The sequence below is a fragment of the Chionomys nivalis genome, chromosome 2 (assembly GCF_950005125.1).
Source record: "Chionomys nivalis chromosome 2, mChiNiv1.1, whole genome shotgun sequence".
NCBI lineage: Eukaryota > Metazoa > Chordata > Mammalia > Rodentia > Cricetidae > Chionomys > Chionomys nivalis.
This window is the reverse complement of record NC_080087.1, coordinates 109,687,710-109,712,707: the sequence shown is the minus strand read 5'-3', so window position 1 is coordinate 109,712,707 and position 24,998 is coordinate 109,687,710. Positions and strand designations below refer to the sequence as shown.

General features: G+C 52.8%; 3 protein-coding genes across 3 annotated transcripts; 1 reads left to right on the top strand and 2 right to left on the bottom strand.

Moving 5' to 3' along the window:
• The first annotated feature begins 5,321 nt into the window (after positions 1 to 5,321).
• LOC130869282 (alkaline phosphatase, germ cell type-like) lies at positions 5,322 to 8,219 on the top strand. The gene is made up of 11 exons (XM_057761284.1): positions 5,322 to 5,388; positions 5,471 to 5,587; positions 5,700 to 5,815; positions 5,936 to 6,110; positions 6,334 to 6,506; positions 6,721 to 6,855; positions 6,943 to 7,015; positions 7,118 to 7,252; positions 7,338 to 7,529; positions 7,735 to 7,854; positions 7,945 to 8,219. Exons 1-11 carry the CDS (start codon positions 5,322 to 5,324, stop codon positions 8,217 to 8,219), a joined length of 1,578 nt encoding a protein of 525 aa, XP_057617267.1.
• Positions 8,220 to 12,095: 3,876 nt separating this feature from the next.
• On the bottom strand, positions 12,096 to 15,111 carry LOC130869845 (alkaline phosphatase, germ cell type). The gene is made up of 11 exons (XM_057762303.1): positions 15,048 to 15,111; positions 14,852 to 14,968; positions 14,630 to 14,745; positions 14,311 to 14,485; positions 14,063 to 14,235; positions 13,714 to 13,848; positions 13,547 to 13,619; positions 12,989 to 13,123; positions 12,712 to 12,903; positions 12,478 to 12,594; positions 12,096 to 12,388 (listed from the first exon to the last, which is right to left on the bottom strand). The coding sequence occupies exons 1-11, from the start codon at positions 15,109 to 15,111 to the stop codon at positions 12,096 to 12,098; spliced, it is 1,590 nt and encodes a 529-aa protein (XP_057618286.1).
• A 6,721-nt stretch (positions 15,112 to 21,832) lies between these two features.
• On the bottom strand, positions 21,833 to 24,661 carry LOC130869281 (intestinal-type alkaline phosphatase 1-like). Its single transcript, XM_057761283.1, has 11 exons — positions 24,589 to 24,661; positions 24,389 to 24,505; positions 24,187 to 24,302; positions 23,861 to 24,035; positions 23,620 to 23,792; positions 23,261 to 23,395; positions 23,095 to 23,167; positions 22,850 to 22,984; positions 22,571 to 22,762; positions 22,245 to 22,361; positions 21,833 to 22,161 (listed from the first exon to the last, which is right to left on the bottom strand). The coding sequence occupies exons 1-11, from the start codon at positions 24,659 to 24,661 to the stop codon at positions 21,833 to 21,835; spliced, it is 1,635 nt and encodes a 544-aa protein (XP_057617266.1).
• Between the last annotated feature and the right edge of the window lie 337 nt (positions 24,662 to 24,998).

The following is a 24,998-nucleotide window of genomic DNA, read 5'->3' as shown; positions in this document are numbered from 1 at the left end:
TTCTGCCTGCCTGTCCTGACATGACACTCCGGGCATTCTCCCTCCCTACAGACTACACACACACATACTCCGGGGTGGGGGGCACCTCGCATGCTTGAAGACCTCCATGGTTGAGTCTGCCTGTTCTTCTGCTCTTAAGTCTAGAAGCAGGATTTCCCCTCCTCTTACCCGTCATCTACCGCTGGCGTTTACAGCTTGCCTGCCATGTGGCGCTTTTCCTCTAAAGCGCTAATGAAAAGTTCCTAGAACTTCCGTCTGGGTCTGTTTGTAATTCTTTTATCTACCAGACTAAAAACCCATGAAAGGAAACCCCGGGTCGTCCTCATAACAGACGTGCTATGCCAGCTGTATTAGTCACCTCCCTACACTGTACCTAACAGAAAAAAATAAATAAAAGGGCCAGAAAGATGGCTCGGTACCTAAAATTCTGCCTAAACCTGCTGACCTGATTTCAGTTCCCAGAACCCATGGTGAAAGGAGAGAACCAACTCCTGGAAGCTGCTCTCTGATTCTCCGTACACACCATGGTAAGCAGACACCCACACTCATTCACACACAACAATTAGTAAACAAGCCAGGGATTTCCTTCCATCCACTGGCAGCACAACAGCCCACCCAGTATTGGCCACAACTATTTATAGAAAATTGACTTCACCCTCCTCAACCCTTAAGATTAAAAGGTACTGCCAGGTGGTGGTGGCACACACCTTTAATCCCAGCACTTGGGAGGAAGAGGCAGGAGGATCTCTGTGAGTTCAAGGCCAGCCTGTTCTATAAGAGTTAGTTTCAGGACAGGCTACAAAGCTACAGAGAAACCCTGTCTCGAAAACAAAAACAAAAACAAACAAACAAAAGATTAAAAGATGGGCTGGATGGTGGTGGTGCATACTCTTAATCCCAGCACTTGGGAGGCAGGCGGATCTCTGTGAGTTTGAGGCCAGTCTGATCTACAGAGTGAGTTCCAGGATATCCAGAGCTGTGACACAGAGAAACTCTGTCTTGAAACACCAAAGCAGCAAACAAGCAAACAAAAAGATTAAAAGATGAATAGCTACAAGCAGGATAGGATATATAAAGTGTGAAATGCTTGGTGGCCAAGGCTCATACAACTGAAAACCAGCACACCAGGACATCATGTGAACGCTCACTCACAAAGAAACAAGACCACCATAAATTGGCTGGACCCCGCATAGTGTTGGACTCTAGCATCCAAACACCGAGGAGGAGTCACCCCCAGAGACCACTTCATACACCACAGTCGATGCAAAAGCATGAGGATTTTATTAATTCTGTCATGACAGGGTCCCCCAGCATTCGGGAAGCCGAGGGACCTCGAATAGCTGGTACAGTCTACTTTTAAAGGGGCCACAGAAGCAAGGAGGGTTGTTCTTTGACTATTCTGGTTGGCTTATTCGAAAGGGCTATTATCAATAATTGACTGGAGAGCTGTTGCCAGATCAGGTGAGGTAAGAGGTCATTTTGACCCCATTTCCCAGGGGACTGAACCAAAACATACGTATATGGGTAATTGTTCAGGCACTGAGTACGTGCAAGTGTAGCTGTTAGGTCCTTGGTTCCCAGGGGAGGAGGGGAAGCACTATGGCACAGAGGCTGAGAGGATTCAGAATTGTCAAAATGGCTTCAGGATTGTCTTAAAGTCTTACAATAGCTGACCAAGGTGACCCTTAGCCAGCTTTGGCTTCATTACAGTGTCATTCTCATGTCATTAACCTTACATAACTGCCTGCTTCCATCATGAATCTGATACGATACACAGAAACCCTTACGTAAGAAAAGGGGGACTTTCATAGTAACCAAAAACAGGCAAATCAACCCACTCACTAGATAACGCTGGTGGAGCATCAGCTCTGCCGGCCTCTCCTATAGGGCTCAGATGTTGTCTCCAGTGGTTTTTGTTTTTGTTTTTTGAGATAAGAGTTTCTCTGTAGTTTTTTTTAGCCTATCCTGGAACTAACTCTTGTAGACCAGGCTGGCCTCGAACTCACAGAGATCCTCCTGCCTCTTCCTCCCAAGTGCTGGGATTAAAGGTGTGTGCCACCACCGCCTGGCTGTCTCCAGTGTTCTTAAACGCTTTGCTTTTCTTTGAGACAAGGTGTCACTATGTAGCCTTGGCTGGCCTGGAACTCACTATATAAACCAAACTGGCTTCAAAACCACAGAGATCTCCTGAATGCTGAGATTAAAGGTGTGAGGCACCCTGCCTGGCATCAGTGTTCTTAACTCAAGGCTGTGAATGCCAGAGGTCAGCTATGTGTAACCTGAGAGATTTACCAACTCAACAGGAATGTTGTCTTATACAAAGTCAAGATGAATCCAAGGCCCTAGGACGGACGGAGGTCTTCCTTGGCTTTCAACTTACAATAATTTCATCTATGTACAGTCACCATGCTCCACACAGCCAAGATCAGGTTGTCTAGGGTCTTCCAGGCTACCCTTAAACTGGCTATGTAGCTGAGGGTGACTGTGAACTCTTTATTCTCCTGCCCTTACTTCCCCAGTCCTGGGATGAGAAACACCACACCCAGTTTATACAGTACTGAGGACTGACCCCAGACCTTGGTGAATGCAAGACAGGCAGGCTCTCTACACCTGAGTACCCAGCCCCAGTACCCTGTTTTGAGACGGAGTCTCACTGTCTTGCTTGGACCATACTTAATCAGCGACCTTTCCACAAGTCTCCTGAGTAGGTGGCCCCATGGGCACGAGTACAGCAGCTCTATGCCTGACCTTGACAGGATCTTCAATATGGACACCGCTTCTTCAGAGAACTTCAGTTCTCAGGATGCATGTGGGTATGGCGGGGCCCGAGAAAAGACAGGCAGATTCTGGGGAGCAAATGAAGCTCCTGGGGTTCCAGGTCAGACCTGTGATTCACGAAGAAAGGTGCCATGTGTGGAAGCTGTCGGCAGTCGAGGGGATGCAGGGTGGGGAGCTGCTACAGGCAGAGCTTAAATGAAGGCCATTTTTTCTTTGGAAAAAAAATGTGATTTTTTTTTTTTAAAATGATGTAACATAAAGTTTACCCTCTAAACCTGGCAAGGAGGAGGTTGTGGCTGTGATCTCAGGAGACCTCTTAGGAGGTGGAGGCCGAAGAATCAGGGATTAAAGGTCAACCTGCATTACATGAGAGCCTGTCTCAAAAAAGCCAATAAATTAATATTAGTACTAATAAATAGTATAGCAGTAGCACCCCTTGGAAACTGGGGCTACAGCCCTGGTAGAACTCTTGTCCAGAATGTTCAAGGCCCTAAGTTCAGTGCTGAGGACAACCAAAAGTAAAATCAAATAAAAAGTACCGTGTTGTTTTGGGGTGTTTGTTTGCTTGTTTTCCCTTTCCTTCCATCTCTTTTGAGTGAATCTCACTATATAGCCTAACTGGCCTGGAATGCACTAAGTAGCCCAGGCTGGCCTCACACTCAAAGAGATCTGCCTGCCTCTGCCTCTGGAGTGCTAGAATTAAAGGCGTGCCCAGCCACACCTGGTCTTGTTTTTGAGACAAAGTCTCATGTAATCCAGGCTGGTCTCAAGCTCATGTAGTCAAGAATGGTCTTAACTTTATCCTCTTGTTTCTACTTCCCAGGTGCTAGGATAATAGGTGTCCGCCACCACGCCCGACTTCATACAATCCTTTTTTCCCCTTTTTTTATTAAGAAAAAAAACAAACAAGCAAAAAAAAAAAAAAAACAGGACTAGGCGGTGGTGGCACACAACTTTGATCCCAATAGAGGCAGGCATATCTCTGTGAGTTCAAGATCAGCCGGGTCTACAGATCTAGTTTCAGGACACAGAAAAACCCCATCTCAAAGGAAGAAATAAAAATAGATTTATTGAGTGTACTGAATAATGGTAGCAGGCTGGACAGTAACTAGACAGGGTCTCACTATGGGGCACAGGATGACCTTGAACCCTCCATCCTCCTGCCTTGGTCTACAGAGTGCTGGGATTGAAGGGGTGTCTCACTGTGCTTGACTGCCTCTATTTCTGAGGTTGAATAATATTCCATTGTGCCTATGGACCACATTCTCTGATCCACTCATCCATCCATGCACATGACTGGTCCCAACACCTCTCGGCTACTATGAATAAGGCTGAACCTCACACACACAGGATCTGGGCTCAAACTGTACTCTGAGATGGGATCACTCCATCATAGAAATACTTTGAGAAATACTGAGCCTACAGGAAGCTCCCCGTCTCTCTCTCTCTCTCTCTCTCTCTCTCTCTCTCTCTCTCTCTGTCTTTCTCTCTCTTTTCCTTCCTTCCTTCCTTCCTTCCTTCCTTCCTTCCTTCCTTCCTTCCTTCCTTCCTTCCTCCCTCCCTCCCTCCCTCCCTCCCTCCCTCCCTCCCTCCCTTCCTTCCTTCCTTCCTGTTTTGTTCTTTCAAGACAGGGCTTCTTTGTATAGCCCCCCTGACCTTGAACTCACTCTGTAGACCAGGCTGGCCTCAAACTCAGATCTGTCTCTGCCTTCCAAGAGCTGGGATTAAAGGTGTGTACTACCACCCAGCAGTTCCCAGTTCCTTAGCCTAGGCTACACCTCGGATGTGCTCAAGCATGGGATCCCTCTGCCTGCCCAAGAGTATAGCGGTCAACACCAGAGATAAACCCTGCCTGCTCCTCAGGAAGATCTGGGCTTGGCTCAGGGCACTGCATCCACTGCAGCTGGCATGCTCTGGGCATCACCCTTATGTATGTATACTCGAACACAAGGACAAGGCTCTCCCAGCCTGCCATAATAACACCAGACACAAAGCAGGCCATCACTCAGTGGGGGCTTAGCTAGCCTCACGTTTCCTAGGCAATAGTCATTCTGAGACTACACACCTTGGTACCCAACTTACTCCTTCTAAATCAGTTGAGCAGACTGACCACGACACTGAGGCCACTCTGTGAACCTTGTTTCTGCGTCAATGAGGCTCATGGTGTCTGAAGGCCAAATTCAGACCCCGCACCCAGCCTGCGTGTTTCCAGCCCCACCCCAGAGCATATCCCAGTCCAGCTGGCTCTCGGGAACAAGAGAAGAAAGCTGAGTGACCCTCACAGCACAGGACACAGGATCCTCATTCAGGGGAAGCAGTTCCCAGCCTCTCGCCCTTGAGGAGAGTGACCACAGTGTGTGCCAGGACCCCTGGCCCGGACTATCCTAGCCACACCACACCCTGCCGCTTCTCTCCAGACAGCAGGGCAGAAGGGGTGGGTCAGGGTGGAGCCTGAGGATTAGGGAGGGGCACTGAGCTTCTCAAGTAAGAGCCATTTAAGTCCTAGCTCCCCATCTACGGCCCTCCCTCCATCAGCCTCAGCCATGCATGGAGCCTGGGTGCTGCTGCTGCTGGGCCTCAGGCTACAGCTGTCCCTTAGTGTCATTCCAGGTAAGCATGCTCCCTAACTGCTTGCCCCCACTCACAAACAACCTTATGATTGACACCTACCTCTGGTCTCCCCTTTGATCAGTGGAGGAGAAGAACCCATCCTTCTGGAACCAAAAGGCATCAGAGGCCCTGGATGTTGCCAAAAAGCTGAAGCCCATTCAGACGTCAGCCAAGAACCTCATCATCTTCCTGGGGGATGGTGAGTGTCTGAGGCCTGGCCACCCTGGGGTCTTTGCACTCCGAGCCCTCAAGGGCACTGGTGGGTCCAGGAAGGTCTGGGGTTCAGGTCTGACCAGATTCTATTCCTTCAGGGATGGGGGTGCCCACAGTGACAGCCACCAGGATCCTAAAGGGACAGTTGGAAGGCCATCTAGGACCCGAGACACCCCTAGCCATGGACCGCTTCCCATACATGGCTCTGTCCAAGGTGAGTACTGGGACACGCCTGGGATGGGGAGAGGGCTGGCAACCAGGACAGTGAGGATGGCCCAGGAAGCAAGGACTAATGTCTACCAGTAGGACACACTGAGAATGTCTCTGTCCTCAGACATACAACGTGGACAGACAGGTCCCAGACAGTGCAGGCACAAGCACCGCCTTTCTCTGTGGGGTCAAGGCCAACTACAAGACCATTGGCGTTAGCGCAGCAGCACGATTCAACCAGTGCAACACCACATTCGGCAATGAGGTCATCTCAGTGATGTATCGTGCCAAGCAAGCAGGTAAGCTGGGCATGGAAGCACACACCTTTAATCCCAGCATTCAGGAGGCAGAGGCAGGTGGATCTGAGTTCAAGGCCAACCTGGTCTATGTAGTGATTTCCAGGCCAGTCAGAGCTACCTAATGAGGACTTGTGCAAAACAACAACAAACCCAAGAAAGCAAGTGGGTTAGAGCCAGGCGAAGGGGCTAGAGCAGGCTTGGAGCCCTAGATTTTCATTTACAGGAAAGTCTGTGGGAGTGGTGACCACCACATCGGTGCAGCACGCCTCTCCAGCCGGCACCTACGCACACGCAGTGAACCGTGACTGGTACTCGGATGCAGAAATGTCTGCTTCGGCACTGCAGGAGGGCTGCAAGGACATCTCTGCACAGCTCATCTCCAACACGGACATCAACGTGAGCTCCAGGAGTGGGGGGCGGGGCTGAACTGAGGTGTCACTCACTGCAGTATAGGCCTCTAACAGCCTGAGCTCTGAGGCTTCTGTGGCATGTGGGGACGGGGGAGGTATTGAAGTGCAGCCCAGAAGAAATTCTTCCCACAAACCTGGTGGGGTCTGTCTGTCTGTCAGGAGACAGAAGGATCCCAATTTCTGTCCTGACCTGATCATAGGTAATCCTTGGTGGGGGCCGAAAGTTCATGTTTCCCAAGGGAACACCAGACCCTGAGTATCCAGACGACAGAGCTAAGTCCGGAAGCAGGCTGGATGGACAGAATCTGGTCCAGAAGTGGTTGACGGAGCACCAGGTGACGGACACCAGGGTAGGGACATAGTAAGCACTAGGACAAGACTGTGCCTCAGGGCTGTGTGCTAAGACCGGCTTGTCACTGCAGGGGGCCCGGTATGTTTGGAACCGCACGGAGCTCATTCAGGCATCCCAGGACCCAGCAGTGACTCACCTCATGGGTAATGGTCCATTGCCTACCATGGCATTTCTTAGAACATCTGTGTATGTGTGTCACGACCTCTCTACCAAGCCTGAGGATCCGTGTGTTATTGTGCCCTTAGGTCTCTTTGAGCCTGAACACATGAAATATGACACCTACCGAGACCCTACCCAGGACCCCTCCCTGGTGGAGATGACAGAGGTGGCTGTGCACATGCTGAGCAGGAACCCCCGAGGCTTCTACCTCTTTGTGGAAGGTGAGTGGCTGTGCCTGGCAGAAAGGAGGAGGAGACAGGAGTCTAGGGCAGACTCAAGCGTCTCCCCACCACTGTTTTCCGGCAGGGGGCCGCATCGATCATGGCCACCATGAAGGCAGAGCCTACGGTGCACTGACTGAGGCTGTCATGTTCGACTCGGCCATTGATAAGGCGGACCAGCTCACCAGTGAGCAGGACACGATGATCCTCGTCACCGCTGACCACTCCCACGTCTTCTCTTTTGGTGGCTATGTACCTCGAGGGAACTCTATCTTTGGTAGGCCAGGGGACATGGCAAATGTCTGCCCGTACTTGGGGTACCAGAATGCCAGAAATCTCTCGGGTCCTCAGTTTTCTTGTCTGTCAGATGTATAAAGACGAAGTACCTGCCTTCCGGGGGTTTGGTGAAAACAAACAAAAGGGAAGATTGTGGTCTATGTGGATTCCAAGCCAGGGCAGTCGCAAAATATCTCTCTGTGCAGGGCTGGGGGCCTCCTTCAATGCTCTGGATGGCAAAGCCTTTACCTCCATCCTGTATGGCAACGGCCCCGGCTATAAACTCCAGAATGGTGTCCGGGCAGATGTCACTGACGAAGAGAGCCGTAAGTTTTATGGGGCCACCACCCTTGCAGTCAGAGGGTAGAGGGGACTGGGGTCAGATATCTTTTGCCCTGAAAACTTTGTTTCCCTAGGTGACCCCAAGTACCGGCAGCAGGCAGCTGTACCCCTGTCCTCAGAGACCCACGGCGGAGAGGATGTGGCGATATTCGCGCGTGGTCCGCAGGCACACCTGGTGCACGGAGTGCAGGAGCAGAATTACATTGCGCATGTCATGGCCTTTGCAGGCTGCCTGGAGCCCTACACCGACTGCGGCCTGGCGCCCCCTGCTGGCCGGAACGGTGCTGCGAGTCCCAGCACCCTGATGTTCCTGTTGGCATCGATGCTGGTGACTGCTGCTGAACTCTGATTACCTGAGCTGACTGGGCTCTGCACCAGTGCCCCACAGCTGGCTCCAGTGTACCACGCTAAAACTCCCCTCTGGAACTTCTGTCCCTCGAGTTCCCTGAACCTTGGCTTCAGGTCTCTAATCTCAGACAGCTCTAACTCAGGTCGCCAACCCAACCACCCCACCATGGACTCCCACAGACCTCACGCAGAGTGTTACCAGCCTCCGACCTGCAGCACTTCCTCCCAGACCCGGGCCAGCTCTCCCTGGGGTTTGTCACTGATCTCAGCGCCCAGAAAATGTGATGTCACACACTCAGCCTGTGCCTGAGAAGGACCATGTAGGCCCTTGATGTCCCCACAGGGCAAGGACTGAGCAGGAATGTGCTGCCCTTTCCTGGCTTCAGTGTCCACAGCCCATCTAGCAGACCCTGGAGAGGCTGACGAGCCAAGATAGCCAGCGCCTCTTTGACAGTTCTCAGCTGCCACCACTAGGCCTCGAAGTCATGATCCTCCTGCCTCAGCCTCCTGGGTGCTATAATTACACGGATATGTCTCTATATCCCTGGCTTGCACATTAATGTCCAAGCAAAGAATGTGGCCGTCATTCTCCTGGGAGACTTGGCAATAATAAAATGAATTACCTTACATGATGCCTGCAGGGCTTTGCTGTTAGAAAAACCGAGTGTTCAAGCCGAGATGGAATGAGGGAGAGGAGCAGACAGATGGAGGGGCGTTGACAAATGGGGGCATGGACAACACAGGAGGCCCTGGACATGTGAGGGATGAGTCGTGGCTTGCCCGTTCCACCTGGCAGTGAGCTTCGGGTTTGCAATGGTCAAACGGCTTAGCTACAGACAGCTCAATCCTTGCCTAAGGCCCCTTAGTCAGCTATAGCTGTAGGGGAGGGGCTCTACAGAGCAGGTAATGTACCTGGGCCAAAGTAGGCAAAGCTTATCCTGAAGTATCCAAAACCCCAGGGACACAGAAGACCATGTTCCTTGTTCTAACTAGGAAGGACTCTAATGGATCATGGCCAGTACAGTTTTCTACCTTGCTGTAAGCAGGCCACTCCAGACTCACAGGGGCTGCCTTGGAGTTGGCCTAGACTGGACTCAGATGGCAGATCGGCAGAGACCAGTAGGCTCACTCCAAGGTGGTCAGGAAAGATAGTTGTGGTCACACCTGCCCTGGAAAATGTCTAGACTCTCCACCTCACCATTCTAGGAGACAAGGGCAGCTCAGGGGCACCCCAGGCTCCCATGGGCAGCTGTGAGCACCAACGTATGATCCAGGGATCTGGATTTATCCTCTCGAGCCTGCATCCTGCAGATATGAAATTCGAAGATCACCAAACGAAGAATTCTAGAATGCTGATGGCAGGGCCCTGAGGCAAGGAGCCAGGAGTGGGGGACCTGTAACCTTAACTTTGGAGTGAGGAAGTTGAGGGGGACATCTGCAGGTGCTCCGCAGCTTGCAGCACCTCCTCCTCTTCAGAGAGGTCCTTTTGGAAGAACTGGTCCAGCGGCCATTTGAGCGGTCTCAGGTCACATGGTAGTGGTGGTGGTGGTGGGACGATCAGAGAAGCAGCAAGAACACAGCAGAGCCCAGATGCTCTAGCCCTGGAGAAAACACCTCCCATATCCTCTTCTGCCCACCAGGCCAAGGAGACCCTGCAGGGTGCTAAGCGTCTATAGCTGCCCCAGCATCACTGATGTACAGAGGGTTTCGTCTCCCTGACAAGGCAATCCTGGAATGGAAAGCAGCCTGGTCCCACCCTGCTCTAGCGTCCTCCAGCAATCCCCTAGCCCCGGCTGCTCACATTAGCTGGTAGTCAGCAGGGCCTCCAGCCACAGGATCTAGCTCCTGAGCCTTCTGCTCCTTAGTGCTGGTCCTCAGCAGGCTGAGCAGATAGCCCATGAACACCCTGTAGGTGCCCAAGCCCTGCACTGGGTCAGGCTCCCAGGGGCATAGACGGAGGGACTCAGTTAATGGGACACACAGCGGACATACAGTAAAAACGTACCCCTGGGACCCATCTTTCCCTGCAACCCCATTCTCAGCCCAGACACCTCCTTGTTAGGTTTTTTGGTTTGTTTTTTTTTTTTTTTTTTTTTTTGGCGGTGGGGGGGGGGGCAGACAGGAATCTAGGGCAGAGATCAACTTTCAGATTCTAGAAAACTTTCCAGACATTTATTACCGCAGCTTCAGGAACACAGTTATAATCCATCTAACCAAGAAGTGGCAGAAGTCCCATCCACTCCAGTTCATCCAGCATAGGGAGGGAGAGCTTCCTTCCACCCTTCAGCCCTTCTCCTGTCATCCTTCACTGTCCCCACAGGCGGTGACACCATAGGGCACTGTACTGAGAGCTGGGGCCTTTGCAATTCCTGGCCACTCTAGCTCCCTGCCCAGCCAAGGGCTGGGAATTTCGGCTCCTGCAGTGTCGCTACCCACTGTAATTATTCAGGGAAATTGCTTGTTCCTCCTTCCCACGGTCTGCTCCTGCCTGTAGGGTGCTGCTTCAAGGAGGACACACGCATGCAGATGACGCAGCCAGGGGCTCCTGTTGTCCAGGCTCTCTGTGAGCTGGAAGAGGTTGATTGGCCCCCCAGGAGAGGTGTGCACAGCTGGCCACCATGTGCAAATGCATGCAGCCATGACCGCAATCTGGCTGGCCGTGTTCAAACGCATTGCAGTCTCTACTACCTGCCTCTGTCCCTTCTTCCCAGGTGCCTTTGGTTTCACTGCCAAACCAGCAAAAAGGTTACAGAGCCCACCTCTGCTCTTCCGGTATGACCAACCAAGGCACCAAGCCTTTGGCACAATAAAGACTCTGCATTCCACGGCTGCAAACTACAGTGAGTTCCAGGACAAGTATGTGAGCCAGTGTGGCATCTGGGGAGCCCAAGGGACCTTGCTGTCTCTGCTCCAGAGCTGACACAAAGGTGCTCGCTGGTGTCCCTCACCTGAGCCCAGTGCAGCAGGCAGTAGACCCTGAACTAGAGATGACCCGAATGCAAAGCCTTCAGGTTGCTCTTTCCTGTCGATCAACATGGCATCGATTGATCGATCAACTGGTGCTAAGACATCTCGCTCATGTGTTGCAAGACCAATCCATCCCTGCTACAAGCTTGCCTACAGCATCGTCAAGATAAGCTGGCCCTAAGTCACTTGTGTTAGTGTGGTCCACCTCTGTCCCCACCCAAAGACCACCCTCCCAGATGCTTTAGGCAAACAAGTCCTACAGACCGACATTGTGTACCAGCTGATTTTATTGTGCCCAGGAGACTGGGGGGGCCAGGAAGATGATGTCAGACACAGAAGGGGGCACCTCTAATTCCCATATTATATGGAGGACTGAAATTTAGACTAGGCATGGCCCTGTCTCAAACGCTGGAGAGGAAAATGCCAGGTGCAGGCCCAGTGGATCAAGGAAGAAGCCACTAAGTGCTGCTGCCACCCAGATACTGGGGGGTAGGGGACAAGGCTCTCCACGTGCCAGGCCTCTTAAAGGAGCCTGGATAGAGGGAGGTGGCTAATGATGGCCGTGTCAAAGCTTAGCTGAACCCATTATTCAAGGTGCAGCAGAAGCCCACTGAGTCTGGCAATGGGGCTGTCCAGTGTTGGTGACTCAGCCACAAGGTCCTGGTTGAGCCGTGGCTGCCTGCTACTTCTACCGTGGTCTAGGTACTGGAGCTTGTCTTGTCTCAGTCTTTAAGGCAGGGCAGTGCTTCATGTCTGAGGCTAGGTTAACACTCTCTGAGGTCTGTTGGAGCCTTAGGTGGGGTTGTGGCTTGGCAACCTGAGTTAGATTAGAAACCTGGAACTAGGGAACAAAACCAGAAGGACAGGTGAAGCCCAGAAAACTGTACTGGAGTCCAGTGAGCTTAGACAGTCAGGGTTCAGCTGCCACGGCTATCGTCAACATTGTCCCTGCCAACAGGAGCATCAAGGTAGAGGTCTGGCCCCGACTCGCAGCACCGTTCCGGCCAGCAGGGGGCGCCAGGCCGCAGTCGGTGTAGGGCTCCAGGCAGCCTGCAAAGGCCATGACATGCGCAATGTAATTCTGCTCCTGCACTCCGTGCACCAGGTGTGCCTGCGGACCACGTGCGAATATCGCCACGTCTTCACCGCTATGGGTCTCACCGTACAAGGGCACAGCCGCCTGCTGCTGGTACGTGGGGTTGCCTGCAAAGAAGGGATGTCCTGAGCAGTGGCTTCCACCTCTATGAAGCTCTTAGCCCCCGGCCCCATATTGACAACCCTACTGAACTTACTGCTCTCTTCCTCAGTGACATCAGCCCGGACACCATTAAGGAGTCTGTAGCCAGGACCATTGCCATACAGGATGGAGGTAAAGGATTTGCCATCCAGAGCCTTGAAGGGAACCAGTCCTGCAGGGAGAAGAGATGACCTATATTTAAAAAATGGCCTCTGCACATCTTCACTGTTTGCCTGGTCACCAGATCCCCACGAGACAGCAATATCTGTCCCCTCTCCCCTGCACCTACCAAAGATGGAGGTCCCCCTAAGTGTGTAGCCACCAAAAGAGAAGACGTGGGAGTGGTCAGCGGTGACGAGGATCATCGTGTCCTGCTCGCTGGTGAGCTGGTCCGCCTTATCAATGGCCGAGTCGAACATGACAGCCTCAGTCAGTGCACGGTAGGCTCTGCCTTCATGGTGGCCATGATCGATGCGGCCCCCTGCCGGAAACCAGTGGTGGGGAGACGCTTGAGTCTGCCCTAGACTCCTGTCTCCTCCTCCTTTCTGCCAGGCACAGCCACTCACCTTCCACAAAGAGGTAGAAGCCTCGGGGGTTCCTGCTCAGCATGCGCACAGCCACCTCTGTCATCTCCACCAGGGAGGGGTCCTGGGTAGGGTCTCGGTAGGTGTCATATTTCATGTGTTCAGGCTCAAAGAGACCTGAAGAAGAAAATCCATGGTTGAGCTGGGTGGTGGTGGTGGTGCACACCTTTAATCCCAGCACTCGGGAGGCAGAGGCAGGCAGATCTCTGTGTGTTCCAGAACAGCTAGTGCTGTTACACAGAGAAACCCTGTCTTGAAAAAGAAAAACAAAATAAAGGAAGGAAGGAAGGAAGGAAGGAAGGAAGGAAGGAAGGAAGGAAGGAAGAAAGAAAGAAAGAAAGAAAGAAAGAAAGAAAACCCACGGTGAACACCAGAGTAAGTAGTAGGGACATTATTAACCCCCCTCCACACACAACTGCCCAGGTGATGGGGATGTATGTGTGCTCATGCACGCGCACACACACACACACACACACACACACACACACACACACAGTTCCCTAATGGAAGGATTCCATAGCAAGAAACAGGAAGTATTACCCATGAGGTGTGTCACAGATGGGTCCAGGGATGCCTGAATGAGCTCCGTGTGGTTCCAAACATACCGGGCCCCCTGCAGGGACACAGCCAGTCTCCTAAGTACATACCTTCAAATACACAACCCTCACTAATTCCTGCTATGCCCTTTGCCCTAGGGGCCCCAATACCTGGTGCTTTGCTAGCCACTCTTGAACAAGGTTCCGTCCATCCAGCCTGGTTCCAGCCTGGCCGGTGTTAGTTGGATATTCCTGGTCTGGTGTTCCCTTGGGAAACATGAATTTGCGGCCACCACCGAGGATCACCTATAATCAGAACTTGGGACCTAAGTGATCTTCTATTTCTTATCCACATCACCTGGTCCCAACAGGTCTGAAAGAAGAGACTCTTTTGGCTGTGCCTTCTCTACCCATTCTTGACCAACCCCTCAACTACCCTATCAGAACTCAGAGTGTGGACTGTATAGTCTTCAGTGAGTGACAACCTTGCTCCAGCCCCCACCCCATTCCTGGAACTCACATCAATGTCCATGTTGGAGATGAGCTGTACAGAGATGTCCTTGCAGCCCTCCTGCAGTGCCGAAGCAGACATTTCTGCATCCGAGTACCAACCTCGGTTCACCGTGTGTGCGTAGGTGCCGGCTGGAGAGGCGTGCTGCACCGACGTGGTGGTCACCAGTCCCACAGACTTTCCTGCAGAAGAGGTCAGGTGAGCCACCCAGGACTCCAGCCCGCCCATGTCCGTCCTCAAGCCTCGTCCCAACCCACCTGCTTTCTTAGCGCGATGCATCACGGAGATGACCTCATTGCCCCGAGTTGTGTTGCACTGGTCAAACTGTGCGGAGGCACTCAGGCCAATGACCTTGAAATTAGTTTTGACCCCGCAGAGAATGGCAGTGGCTGTGCCGGCGCTGTCTGGGACCTGCATGTCTGTGTTGTACGTCTAGGGAGAGATATTCTCAGTTCAGCTCTGCTGGACTTTCTGGGACTTGTCCCCACTGCCCCAGGTCTGCATTCTTCCCAGCCTCCTCCCTCCTGTACCAGCTCTTGCCATCCCTTGTGGGGACTCGGGTGCCTCCAAGCTCACCTTGGACAGAGCTGTGTATGGGAAGCGGTCCATGGCTAGGGGTGTCTCAGGTCCCAGATGGTTTTCCAGCTGTCCCTTTAGGATCCGAGTGGCTGTCACTGTGGACACCCCCATTCCTAAAGGAGAACTCAGATCTTAACCCCCTGGCCCGCCTGGACCCACCAGCGGTCTTAGGTTCCTGAAGTTCAGGGGCTCCAGGGTAGCCAGGTCTCAGACACTCACCGTCCCCCAGGAAGAGGATGAGGTTCTTGGCTGATGTCTGAATGGGCTGCAGCTTCTTGGCAGCATCCAGGGCCTTGGCTGCCTTTTGGTTCCAGAAGGCTGGGTTCTCCTCCTCCACTGACCAAGAAAAGAGCAGAAGGGTCAGAAGGGCCCATGGGTGTGAAAGGAGCAGGCACCCGAAGGGGTGCCTCAATACCTGGGATGACACTAAAGGACAGCTGTGACCCGACAGCCAGCAGCAACATGCAGGCTCCCCACATGGCTGGGGCTGGATGCTGGTAGTGCTGAGGATGGTGCAAGGAGAACCTGGAAGACCAGAATGCTAGCTGAGGCTCTGACTGCCTCGCCTTAAATAGAGGAAGACTTACTTCCTGTTTGAAAGGCTCAGAGACCAAGCTTGGCGGTGGTGGCGCACGCCTTTAATCCCAGCATGCGGGAAGCAGAGGCAGAGGGATCTCTGTAAGTTTGATACCAGCCTGGTCTACAAGAGCTAGTTCCAGGAGAGGCTCCAAAGCTACAGAGAAACCCTGTCTCAGAAAGAAAGAAAGGCTCAGAGACCTTTTCTAATCCTCAGACTCTACTCTAGCCCCACCCTACGGTGTGAACTGAATCTTGTCTGGTTTAGGAAGGGCCAGGGCACGGAAGGCCAGGCCAATGTCCTGAATCTGAGGCTGCACGTGGGTCCCAGGCATCTCCCCCAGATTAGGTGGGAGGCTGAGGGCAGCTATGGTTGGAGCGATGGCACTAATCTTATGCTGCAGTGGTCACCAGCCCTCTGCTTACTCTGTCCCATGGAGACCCATCACTTTCTTTTGTCCCAGAGATAGTTTCCCTAACGGCATCTCCCTGGACTTGGGGCAGGTAAGGTATCCAACCCAGAGCATTGGCCAGGAGGAATACTGAACTGGAAAGATGGAGCTGGCAGGTCCCATAGAGCCTTGTTTGTGAGGCAGCTACTTTTTAGTGTGTTTGAATACAAGCTGTGCAAGATCCTGAGCCAAACCAGACAAGGCCTGGATCTTCCCCAGGAGCAGTGGATTTTACCCTTGGTGCTGACCTCTATTCTCTTGGGCAGGTAGAGGGTCCCAAGATGAGTGTTCTGCAGAGACCTGGGGACATCTGCAGGGTGCAGTTGTAGACTAGGGTTCGGAACTGGGAGATTTCTCTTTTTTGTTGTTTTTGTTTTGTTTGGTTTTGTAGACAGGGTTTCTCTGTGGCCTTGGAACTCACCAGGCTGGCCTTGAACTCACAGAGATCCACCCGCCTCTGCCTCCAGAGCACTGGGATTAAAGGTGTGCGCCACCACCGCCCCACTTGAACTGGGAGCTGTCTATAGCCTGAGGGTAGGTTCAATGCATTTCTGTGACTCAGTGATCCCTCCTCAGAGTACAGTTTGAGCCCAGATCCTGTTGTATGAGGTTCAGCCTTATTCACAGTAGCCAAGAGGTATGGGGACAAGTCACACGTCCATGGATGGATGAGTGGATCAGAAATAGGACCCAGGTAGGCATGGTGGCTCAAGGTTGTAAAATCAGGTCTTCTGATTCATGTCAGGAAGATGGAAGGTTTAAGGCTGTTCTGTGCTGTAGCAAATACATAGCAAATACATTGACTCAAGACCAACCAGTCAGCTAGGCAGTGGTGGCACACACCGGAGGTAGAGGTAGGTGGATCTTTGTGAGTTCAAGGCCAGCCTGGTCTACAAAGTGAGTACCAGGCCAGCCAGGGCTCTACAGAGATTTTTATCTCAGATAAATAAGTAGAGGATAAGTGGGCTGGCATGTGGCTCAGGTGGCAGCACACAGGAATTCCAGGTTCAATTCCCATTGCTGCATAAATCAGGTGTGTGAAAGATGGATCATCCTTGAAATCCCAGCACTCTAAGGCCAGCACTTGAGACGTGAAGTCACCCCGGGCGGGCGTGGTGGCACAGGCCTTTAATCCCAGCACTGAGGAGGAGGCAGAGGTAAGTAAATCTCTGAGAGTTCAAAGCCATCCTGATCTACAAAGTGAGTTCCAAGATAACCAGAGCTGTTACACAGAGAAACCCTGTCTCAAAAAACTGAGAGAGAGCCGGGCGGTGGTGATGCACGCCTTTAATCCCAGCACTTGGGAGGCAGAGACAGGCGGATCTCTGTGAGTTCGAGACCAGCCTGGTCTACAAGAGCTAGTTCCAGGACAGGCTCCAAAACCACAGAGAAACCCTGTCTCAAAAAACAAAAAAAAAAAAAAAAAAAAAAAAAACTGAGAGAGAGAGAGAGGTGAAGGCAGGAGAAACAGATGTTCAATGTTCAATGTCACTCTTGACTATATTAGAAAGTTTAGAGAAACATAGACCCTGTCTCAGAGAGCACATACCCCAGGGTGGTGGTGGTGTTTTGAGACAAGGTCTCACTATGTAGGCCCGGCTAGCCTGAACATGGACACCAGTTAAGCCTTGAACGTGCAGAGAATTCAGATGCCTCTTCCTCCTAAGGAACACCTGGAAACTTTTGTGTCTGGTAATGGTCGTATTGGCTACTGGTAAGCCTCTCTGGTATCACTCAGTTTAACTGTGCCTAGCCTCCATAGCCCTAAAGCTGTGACTGTGACCGATTTCATCCAAACCTAAGTGTTGGTATTATAGGCATACGCCCCCTGAGCCTGCCCTAATTACTTTTCTTTTGATATAGGGTCTCAATAGGTTGTCTAGGTGGTTTTTAACCTTACCATGTAGCCCAGGCTGGCCTAGGGATCCTCCTACCTCAGTCTCCCAAGTATCTGGGCTTATAGGTGTGTGCCACTATGATACACAGACTTGTGTGTTTGAATGTTTCCCTTTTTAAATTTTTTTGAGATAGTATCTCACTCTGAAGCCAGGTAGTCTTCAAATTTAAAACAACTAATTCCCCTGCCTCAGACTCCAAAATGGTAGAATGAATGGGATCAGCTCTCATGTCTGGTCTTGGATAGTGTTTGTTTGGGATTTTGCTTTTGTGTTCTTGGTTTGGTTGAGTCCGTGTCTCATGTAGTCCAGGCTAGCCAGGAACTTGCTATGTAGCCTAGGATGACTTTAAGCTCCTAATCCTGCGGGTTCCACCTCCCAAATGCTTGAATTCAGGTAGATGCCACAGCACCCCATCTGTTTTGTTTTTAATACAGGGTCTCATGTAGCCCAGGCCGACCTCAAATTCACTATAAATCTGGGGTTACTTCTGAACTCCTCATCTTCTGCCTCCATCTCTGGAGTCACAGTTAATCTGATGGAATTACAAGCAGATACCACCACAGTCAGCCTCAGGTGGGTTCATTTGATTTGATTTTGAGTTTCTGATATTTTGAAGCCGGACCACATATAGCCCAGGCTGGCCTTGAACTCAATATGTGGTCAAAGAGGGTTAGGATCATACACCACCTTCACCACCTTGCCCAGTGCTGGGGATCAAACCGAGGATTTCGTGCATACTAGGCAAACACTTGGACAGCTGAACTACACCCCAGCCCACTGAAGAGATGATGAACAATTTTGCAGAACAGCTCCACAACTTCACATGCCCACCAGCAATGCTCAGATGACCCAGTTTTTGCTGCATCTAAAATCAAGTCCACAGCCTCGGTGTTAATTGGACTGATCTCATTTGGCCACTCCCTCTGTGAGCTACAGTAATATTTTATCTTTTTAAGGTTGACAACTCTATATTGGTTCTGTGTATTCTCTAAGCAAAGGCACAAGGATTGTCCTGACTGCTTCTGTCTCCCCAGGTCTCACCAGGGCAGCTCACTAAGAGCTTGGTGACAGTCCTCGACACTCAAGGAGCACATGGCAGGGGCTGGGGATAGATGTGAACCCCCAAAAGGTTCAGAGTGCACAGGGACACCTCCAGGTAGGTACCCCAGGCACTCTCTACATTTCTTTCATGGCAGCCTCCCCCCAGGAAAAGGCAGAAGCCGTGTGACCATCCTGCCTCCTACTGAAGAAAGTTTTTCTTAAATAGATGTATTTATTTATTTACTTATTTATTTATTATGTGTACAGTGTCCTACCTCATACCAGAAGAGGGCACCAGATCTCACTATAGATGGTTGTGAGCCACCATGTGGTTGCTGGAAATTGAACTCAGGACCTCTGGAAGAGCAGCCAGTGCTCTTAACCTCTGAGCCATCTCTCCAGCCCCGATACGTTTGTTTTGCCTCCTCCCTCTGCTGTTGCATGCATCAGACCTCATGTGATCAGGGGTTCTGAGCCCACAGGGGTTTGGTAGGCTGATACAGAGCATCCGACACTGGGTGGGCTGTGTCTAGAAGCCACATCAGCCCCCATCCAGCCAGGAACCCGCTTATTGTTTGTATGATATCTCTCCTCTCAGACCAGGTCTGCCCAGCCTTTAAGGAGCCAAGGGAAACGACCGAGCTACGTCCATGGCCTTCTCAACCCTCCTGACTGAAGGGCCTCCATGTCTGTCACACAAGGCTATTGCCGCTCCACTGAGCAGCTAGGTACATCGTGTTCAGGGGTGGACCAAAAGGAGTGCTCGCCACAGAGCTGTGGGGGCCTGGCCATCTGCAGGGTCACATGCTCAGTTAGGACTATATGGAGAGTCTTCTTGTCAGAGCAGGAGTGAAGCCCATAGAAGACGAAGGAGCCCCCGGAGCACCATTACCGTGACTACTGTGTGGGCTCCGAACATTTGGGCCAATGGCACCGGCTGCAAAGACTCTGATCCTCAGCTAGCTGCTGAGTGAAGCTCAGGACATGGACAGTGCGACCGTATTCTTCACGGTCAGGCTGGACCACACACACTCTTCCCACTGTACATGAATGTGAGTGCTATCCCTGGGAACTCCCCAGATGTTGGGAATCCAGCAGGTGGCCTGGTACTGGGAGGGGAGCTAGGAGGAGCTGGGCTCAGGCAGAACTCTGGAGGAGGGAGTAAATAGTTTTCCTGGAGCAATCACAGGGTTGAGCCTTGGAAGCTATGATATCAACCTCCTAAGTAAGGAAGCCAGAGGGAGAGGCAGTAGCCCTGATCGAGAGGGATCCTGGAGGAATCCCTCATTCTCTCAGCCTCATGGAAGAGCCTCTGTCCTGATGGGTGTCCCCGGAGCATCTGCTCAGCCTGCTGAAGGCAGATGTGAAGCAGAAGCAGATGTTGTGAGGATCGGGAGAAGCTGGAGCAGTGGCAAACCAACGGGAGCCGCAGGAGCTTGGGGAGGCCAGGTCTAGAGCCGCAGGAGCTGGGAGAGGCCAGCTCTAGAGCCACAGGAGCTGGGGGAGGCCGGGCTGGGGCTGGGGCAGGAGCAGGGCACACAGATAAGAACTGGGCCAGTCTGCTCTCCACCCCAGATCTCTGTGTCCAAGCATATCACCCCTCAGCAAGACGTCATCACTATGCACAGCAAAGTGCCCCTGGGGCAGCTGCAGATCAGCTCTCAGAGGGATGTCCAGACCTGAGGGACCGGCAATGTGAGGAGGTTCTGGAACTCTGTCTGGATCATCTTCTCAGTTATGGTCAAGGTCCTCCATGTCCCTGGATACCCTGTACTCGCTGTCATTTGTTTCCTTAGCCCCACAGCTGCAGTAGAAGTGACCGCTGGACCGGATCTTCCAGGAGGATAAGGAGGAGCTGCTAGCTTCGCAGTATCTTTAGCAGGTGTCCCAGCTCATCTGCTCCATGCATGGCACCGCAGGGAAGGCTGCAGGTTCCCCACTCCTGCGCTGCAGCTCCTTGCCTCAGGGCCCCTCTACCACCTTCCTAGAGCTATCTACTCAGTGACCTTTGAACTTCCTATCTCTGCTAAAGTCACACCACAGGAAGCAGATGGGAGCTCTGGAGGATGGATCCAGACCCCCTGGTCACATGCTGGTGCTCACTGCTGTCCCACGGAAGCCTGGAAAGACTGGAGTCGCGCCCCGTCCCGCCCCCGAGCTGCCCTTGTCTCTGGGGATAGTAAAGTGGAGAGCCTAAATGTTTTCCAGGGCAGATGTTACCTACCACCTTGGGAGAGCCCACTGGCGTCCGCCCACCTTGAGCAGGATGTGGCCTGAGAGAGGGAGGCAGTGCATACTCCCCAGGAGCCGCCACCACGTCTGCCTGGGCCAGGCCAGCCGCCACTCTCACCTGCTGGCTGCTCGGGTGAAGGACAGGGTACAAACGCTGAGCTAGGTGTCCAGGTGTCCCCTGACCTCCACCTGAGCAGCTTCACCATCACTGCAGCCCCAGGCTGCACTCATCAGGGCCTCTTTGCTCCGCCCCCTGCCCTGCCTCTCCAGACAGCTAGGGGGTCCTTAGGCCAGGGATGACCTGTGCCTGGCTTAGCAATTTGACCCTCTGGAGACCTGCAGCTTCTGGTCAGAAGGCAGGGCCTGAAGGTCATGGCTCACTGAACTTCGTCCACTTTCACGCTGCTCTCTTCTCAGACAGCTTCTCCCCAACCTCCTAAGATCCACTACCCACCTGCCCACCTGCGCTGTGTGCCTCAGGTGCCCAGGGTTTTCCTACTAGAAAGTACTGGAGGCATTGGCTTATGTAACAGTTCATTTTATTGTCATTATGTCTCTTCAAAGATTGGAGACCCCAAAGGTAGGAAATAGCCTGTGTTCAGTATCTATGTGTAGCTGGAGATGGGCAAGGGGGAAGCCAAGACTGTTTTGGGCTGCTTGCCGAGACCCCACAGCCTCCTGGACCTCTGCTTGGATTTCTTGGGAGCAAGCCAAGACCTGAAAAGCTTGGGTCCTTGTGAAGGGTGATGGTGTGAAGGGGAGTCTAGGGCAACCCTGGACCTCAGCCTCTTGGGTACCATTAGGTACCTCCAACTCCAGAGACAGTCAGTTGAGAAGCAGAAGCCCCGGGGCAAGTTATAAAGCCTAGAGTGTTTTCTCAGAGGTGGCCACTAGAGTTGTGGACTAGAACTCAGGACTGATAGGGCAAAGGAAACCCTGAGTGGGGGTGAAAGGGACCAGCGGTTTGACACTGGGGAAGAGCCCAGCGGGGCACCGGACCATCATGGTGCCGCTATGCGTGTCCCTACTAGCAGCAACAGCGCACTAAGCAGCAGCTGCAGGGACAACAGTGCAGTGGCCTGGCCTGCTGCGCTGTTTGTGACTTTGGTCGGGGCGATGGTGCTGCTCTGGTCAGCAGGGGCCTCCAGGCCGCAGTTGGTGTAGGGCTCCAAGCAGCCTGCAAAGGCCATGACGTGCGCGATGTAACTCTGCTCCTGCACTCCGTGCACCAGGTGTGCCTGCGGACCACGCGCGAATATCGCCACATCCTCCCCGCCGTGGGTCTCTGAGGACAGGGGTACAGCCGTCTGCTGCAGGTACGAGGGGTCACCTAGGGAGACAGGGTGTTCAGAAGGAGCAGCGGCCTGGTCTTCTCTGCCTGCAGGCCCAGTAAGGCGACACCGTGGCACTTACCACTCTCTTCACTGGTGACACTGGGCCGGTTGCCTGAATTAAGCACGTAGCCGGGGCCGTTGCCATAGAGAATGGAGGTGTAGGTTTTGCCATCCTGAGCATTTTGTGGGGCCAGACCTGCATGGAGGAACAGAGACACCACGTCCTTGTACTGATTACTGTTTTTGGAGCGCGGGCGAGCTCACCGTTTTGCCTGCCCAATGGTTAAATGGTCACCGAGCCCTACAAGGCAGGTGCCGTTTGTGACGTTTTGACAAACGAGGAAATTGAGGCCCGGGTTACCCATACACTTGAGGAACACCACCCAACACTGTCCGTTGCCCTACCGAAGATGGAGGTCCCCCGAAGTGTGTAGCCACCAAAGGAGAAGACGTGGGAGTGGTCAGCGGTGACGAGGATCATCGTGTCCTGCTCACTGGTAAGCTGGCTGGCACTCTCAATGGCAGAGTCAAACATGACAGCCTCAGTCAACGCCAGGTAAGCTGTGCCCTCATGGTGGCCTTGGTCAATACGACCCCCTGCAGGAAGCCAGTGATGGGGGAGATGCTTGAGTTTGCTCTGGGGCCCTGGCCCTGCCTCTTTCCCTGTAGGCACAACCCACTCACCTTCCACAAAGAGATAGAAGCCTTTTGGGTTCCTGCTCAGCATGCGCATGGCCACCTCTGTCATTTCCTTGAGGGACGGGTCCAGTAAGGGGTTTCGGTTGATATCATATTTCATATCTGTTGGCTCAAAGAGGCCTGAGAGGCACAGGAATCCATGGTGACCACTAAGCTGGGAAGTGGGGAGGGGAGTTCGTGGCATACATACAGACCCACTGAGAGGCGCCAGGGCAGAACTAGGGCATTACCCATGAGGTGAGTCACTGCTGGGTCCTGGGATGCCTGAATGAGCTCCGTGTGGTTCCAAACATACCGGGCCCCCTGCAGTGACAGAGCCAGTCTTAGCGCACAGCCCTGAGAGGTGCAGTCCTGCCCTGGGCCCTGCTTTGGCCTCTCCCCTGGAACCCATATCACCTGGTGATTTTTCAGCCACTTCTCCACTAGGTTCTCTCCATCCAGCCTTGTTCCAGATTGGTTAATGTCATCTGGGTATTCAGGGTCTGGTGTCCCCTTGGGAAACATGTACTTGCGACCTCCACCGAGAATCACCTTTGGTCAGATAATCAGCACAGGTAGACTTAGGGCTTTATGGGTCCTGCCCCCCCCCGACATACAACACCTGTGCCACCACCATATCTGTGGGATATACCTTTCCTGGGCTTTCCACACCCCCCTACTAGAGGACCTGGAGTTCAGACATTTTATGCCTTGGACTCTGGCCAGTCCAAGGTTCATCCCTCGGTCCAGCCCTCCCCATGGTGCTTGGAGCTCACATCAATATCTATGTTGGAAATGAGTTGTGTGGCGATGTCCTTGCAGCCCTCCTGAACTGCAGAAGGAGGCATTTCTCCATCCGAGTACCAATTACGGTTCACCGTGTGTGCGTAGGTGCCGGCTGGAGAGGCGTGCTGCACCCTGGTGGTGGTCACCACTCCCACAGACTTTCCTGTAGATGATAGGATGTCACCCAGTGATCCAGACCTGCCCGAGCTCCCAAACCCAGCACTGGCCTACCTGCTTTCTTTGCACGGTACATCACCGAGATGACCTCATTGCCAAATGTGGTGTTGCACTGGTCAACTCGGGCCGCTGCGCTCACTCCAATGGTCATGTAGTTGGCCTTGACCCCGCACAGATAGGCGGTAGCTGTACCCGCACTGTCTGAAACCTGTCTGTCCACGTTGTATGTCTGGGGACAGAGACACTCTCAGCTGTGTGCTACTGGTAGACATTAGTCCTTGCTTCCTGGTTGCCAGCTTGGGCTCCAGTTCTAGATTCTTCCTCCTCCAACCATCCCCAACCTCTTCTCCCTCATCCCAGATATGTGGCTCAGTACTCACCTTGGACAGAGCCATGTAGGGGAAGCGGTCCATGGCTAGGGGTGTCTCGGGTCCTAGATTGCCTTCCATCTGTCCCTTTAGGATCCTGGTGGCTGACACTGTGGGCACCCCCATCCCTGAAGGAGCAATGCCTGATCAGACCTGAGTCCCCAGGGTGCTTGGAGAACAAGGACCCCAGGGTGGCCAGGCCTTGCAAACTCACCGTCCCCCAGGAAGAGGATGAGGTTCTTGGCTGATGTCTGAATGGGCTGCAGCTTCTTGGCAGCATCCAGGGCCTCGGCTGCCTTTTGGTTCCAGAAGGCTGGCTTCTCCTCCTCCGCTGGCCAAGAGGAAGCAGACCCAGGTTAGTCCAAGTGGGGATGTCAGGTTAATCCTGTAGGAGTCCGGAAGGAGCCTTCTTACCTGGGATGATACCAAAGGACAGATGTATCTTGAGGCCCAGCAACAACAATAGCAGCACCAGGTCTCGCTGCATGACTGGAGCTACTGGTAAGTTGCGCTGTTAGAAAACAAGGCACCAACTGCTATTTGACCTGCCTGGACTCTGTCAGAGAAGGACTTTGTTTCTGGCTGTAAAGGTCATGTCCCTCCCCTAGATACAAAGCCACTCTGTCCCCACCCCTGACCTGTGAACTGAAGCCTGACTGTTAAGGTGTGACTGGACCAGGCTCTTGTGTCTCCCCCTAGGCTGGATGATAGGTTAGGGGGCGATCCTGGATGAGACACTCGTGCTGTGTGCTGCTGGGGCCACCCTCTACTCATGAGTGTTTTGTCAGGGATTCTTAGATTTCTTGAGAGCCATCTGGAACCAG

Coding starts and splice junctions, on each gene's coding strand:
- LOC130869845 (XM_057762303.1), bottom strand. CDS start 15,111: ATGTGGGGAGCCTGCATGTTGCTGCTGGCTGTCGGGTCACAGCTGTCC. Junction 14,486..14,629: donor CATACACAGCTCTGTCCAAG/GTGAGCTTGGAG, acceptor ATCTCTCCCTAG/ACGTACAACACAGACATGCA. Junction 13,124..13,546: donor ATCTGTGACACACCTCATGG/GTAATACTTCCT, acceptor TTTCTTCTTCAG/GTCTCTTTGAGCCTGAACAC.
- LOC130869282 (XM_057761284.1), top strand. CDS start 5,322: ATGCATGGAGCCTGGGTGCTGCTGCTGCTGGGCCTCAGGCTACAGCTG. Junction 6,507..6,720: donor TCTCCAACACGGACATCAAC/GTGAGCTCCAGG, acceptor ACCTGATCATAG/GTAATCCTTGGTGGGGGCCG. Junction 6,856..6,942: donor AGTGGTTGACGGAGCACCAG/GTGACGGACACC, acceptor TTGTCACTGCAG/GGGGCCCGGTATGTTTGGAA.
- LOC130869281 (XM_057761283.1), bottom strand. CDS start 24,661: ATGCAGCGAGACCTGGTGCTGCTATTGTTGTTGCTGGGCCTCAAGATA. Junction 23,168..23,260: donor AGTGGCTGAAAAATCACCAG/GTGATATGGGTT, acceptor CTGTCACTGCAG/GGGGCCCGGTATGTTTGGAA. Junction 22,162..22,244: donor TGTCACCAGTGAAGAGAGTG/GTAAGTGCCACG, acceptor CTGTCTCCCTAG/GTGACCCCTCGTACCTGCAG.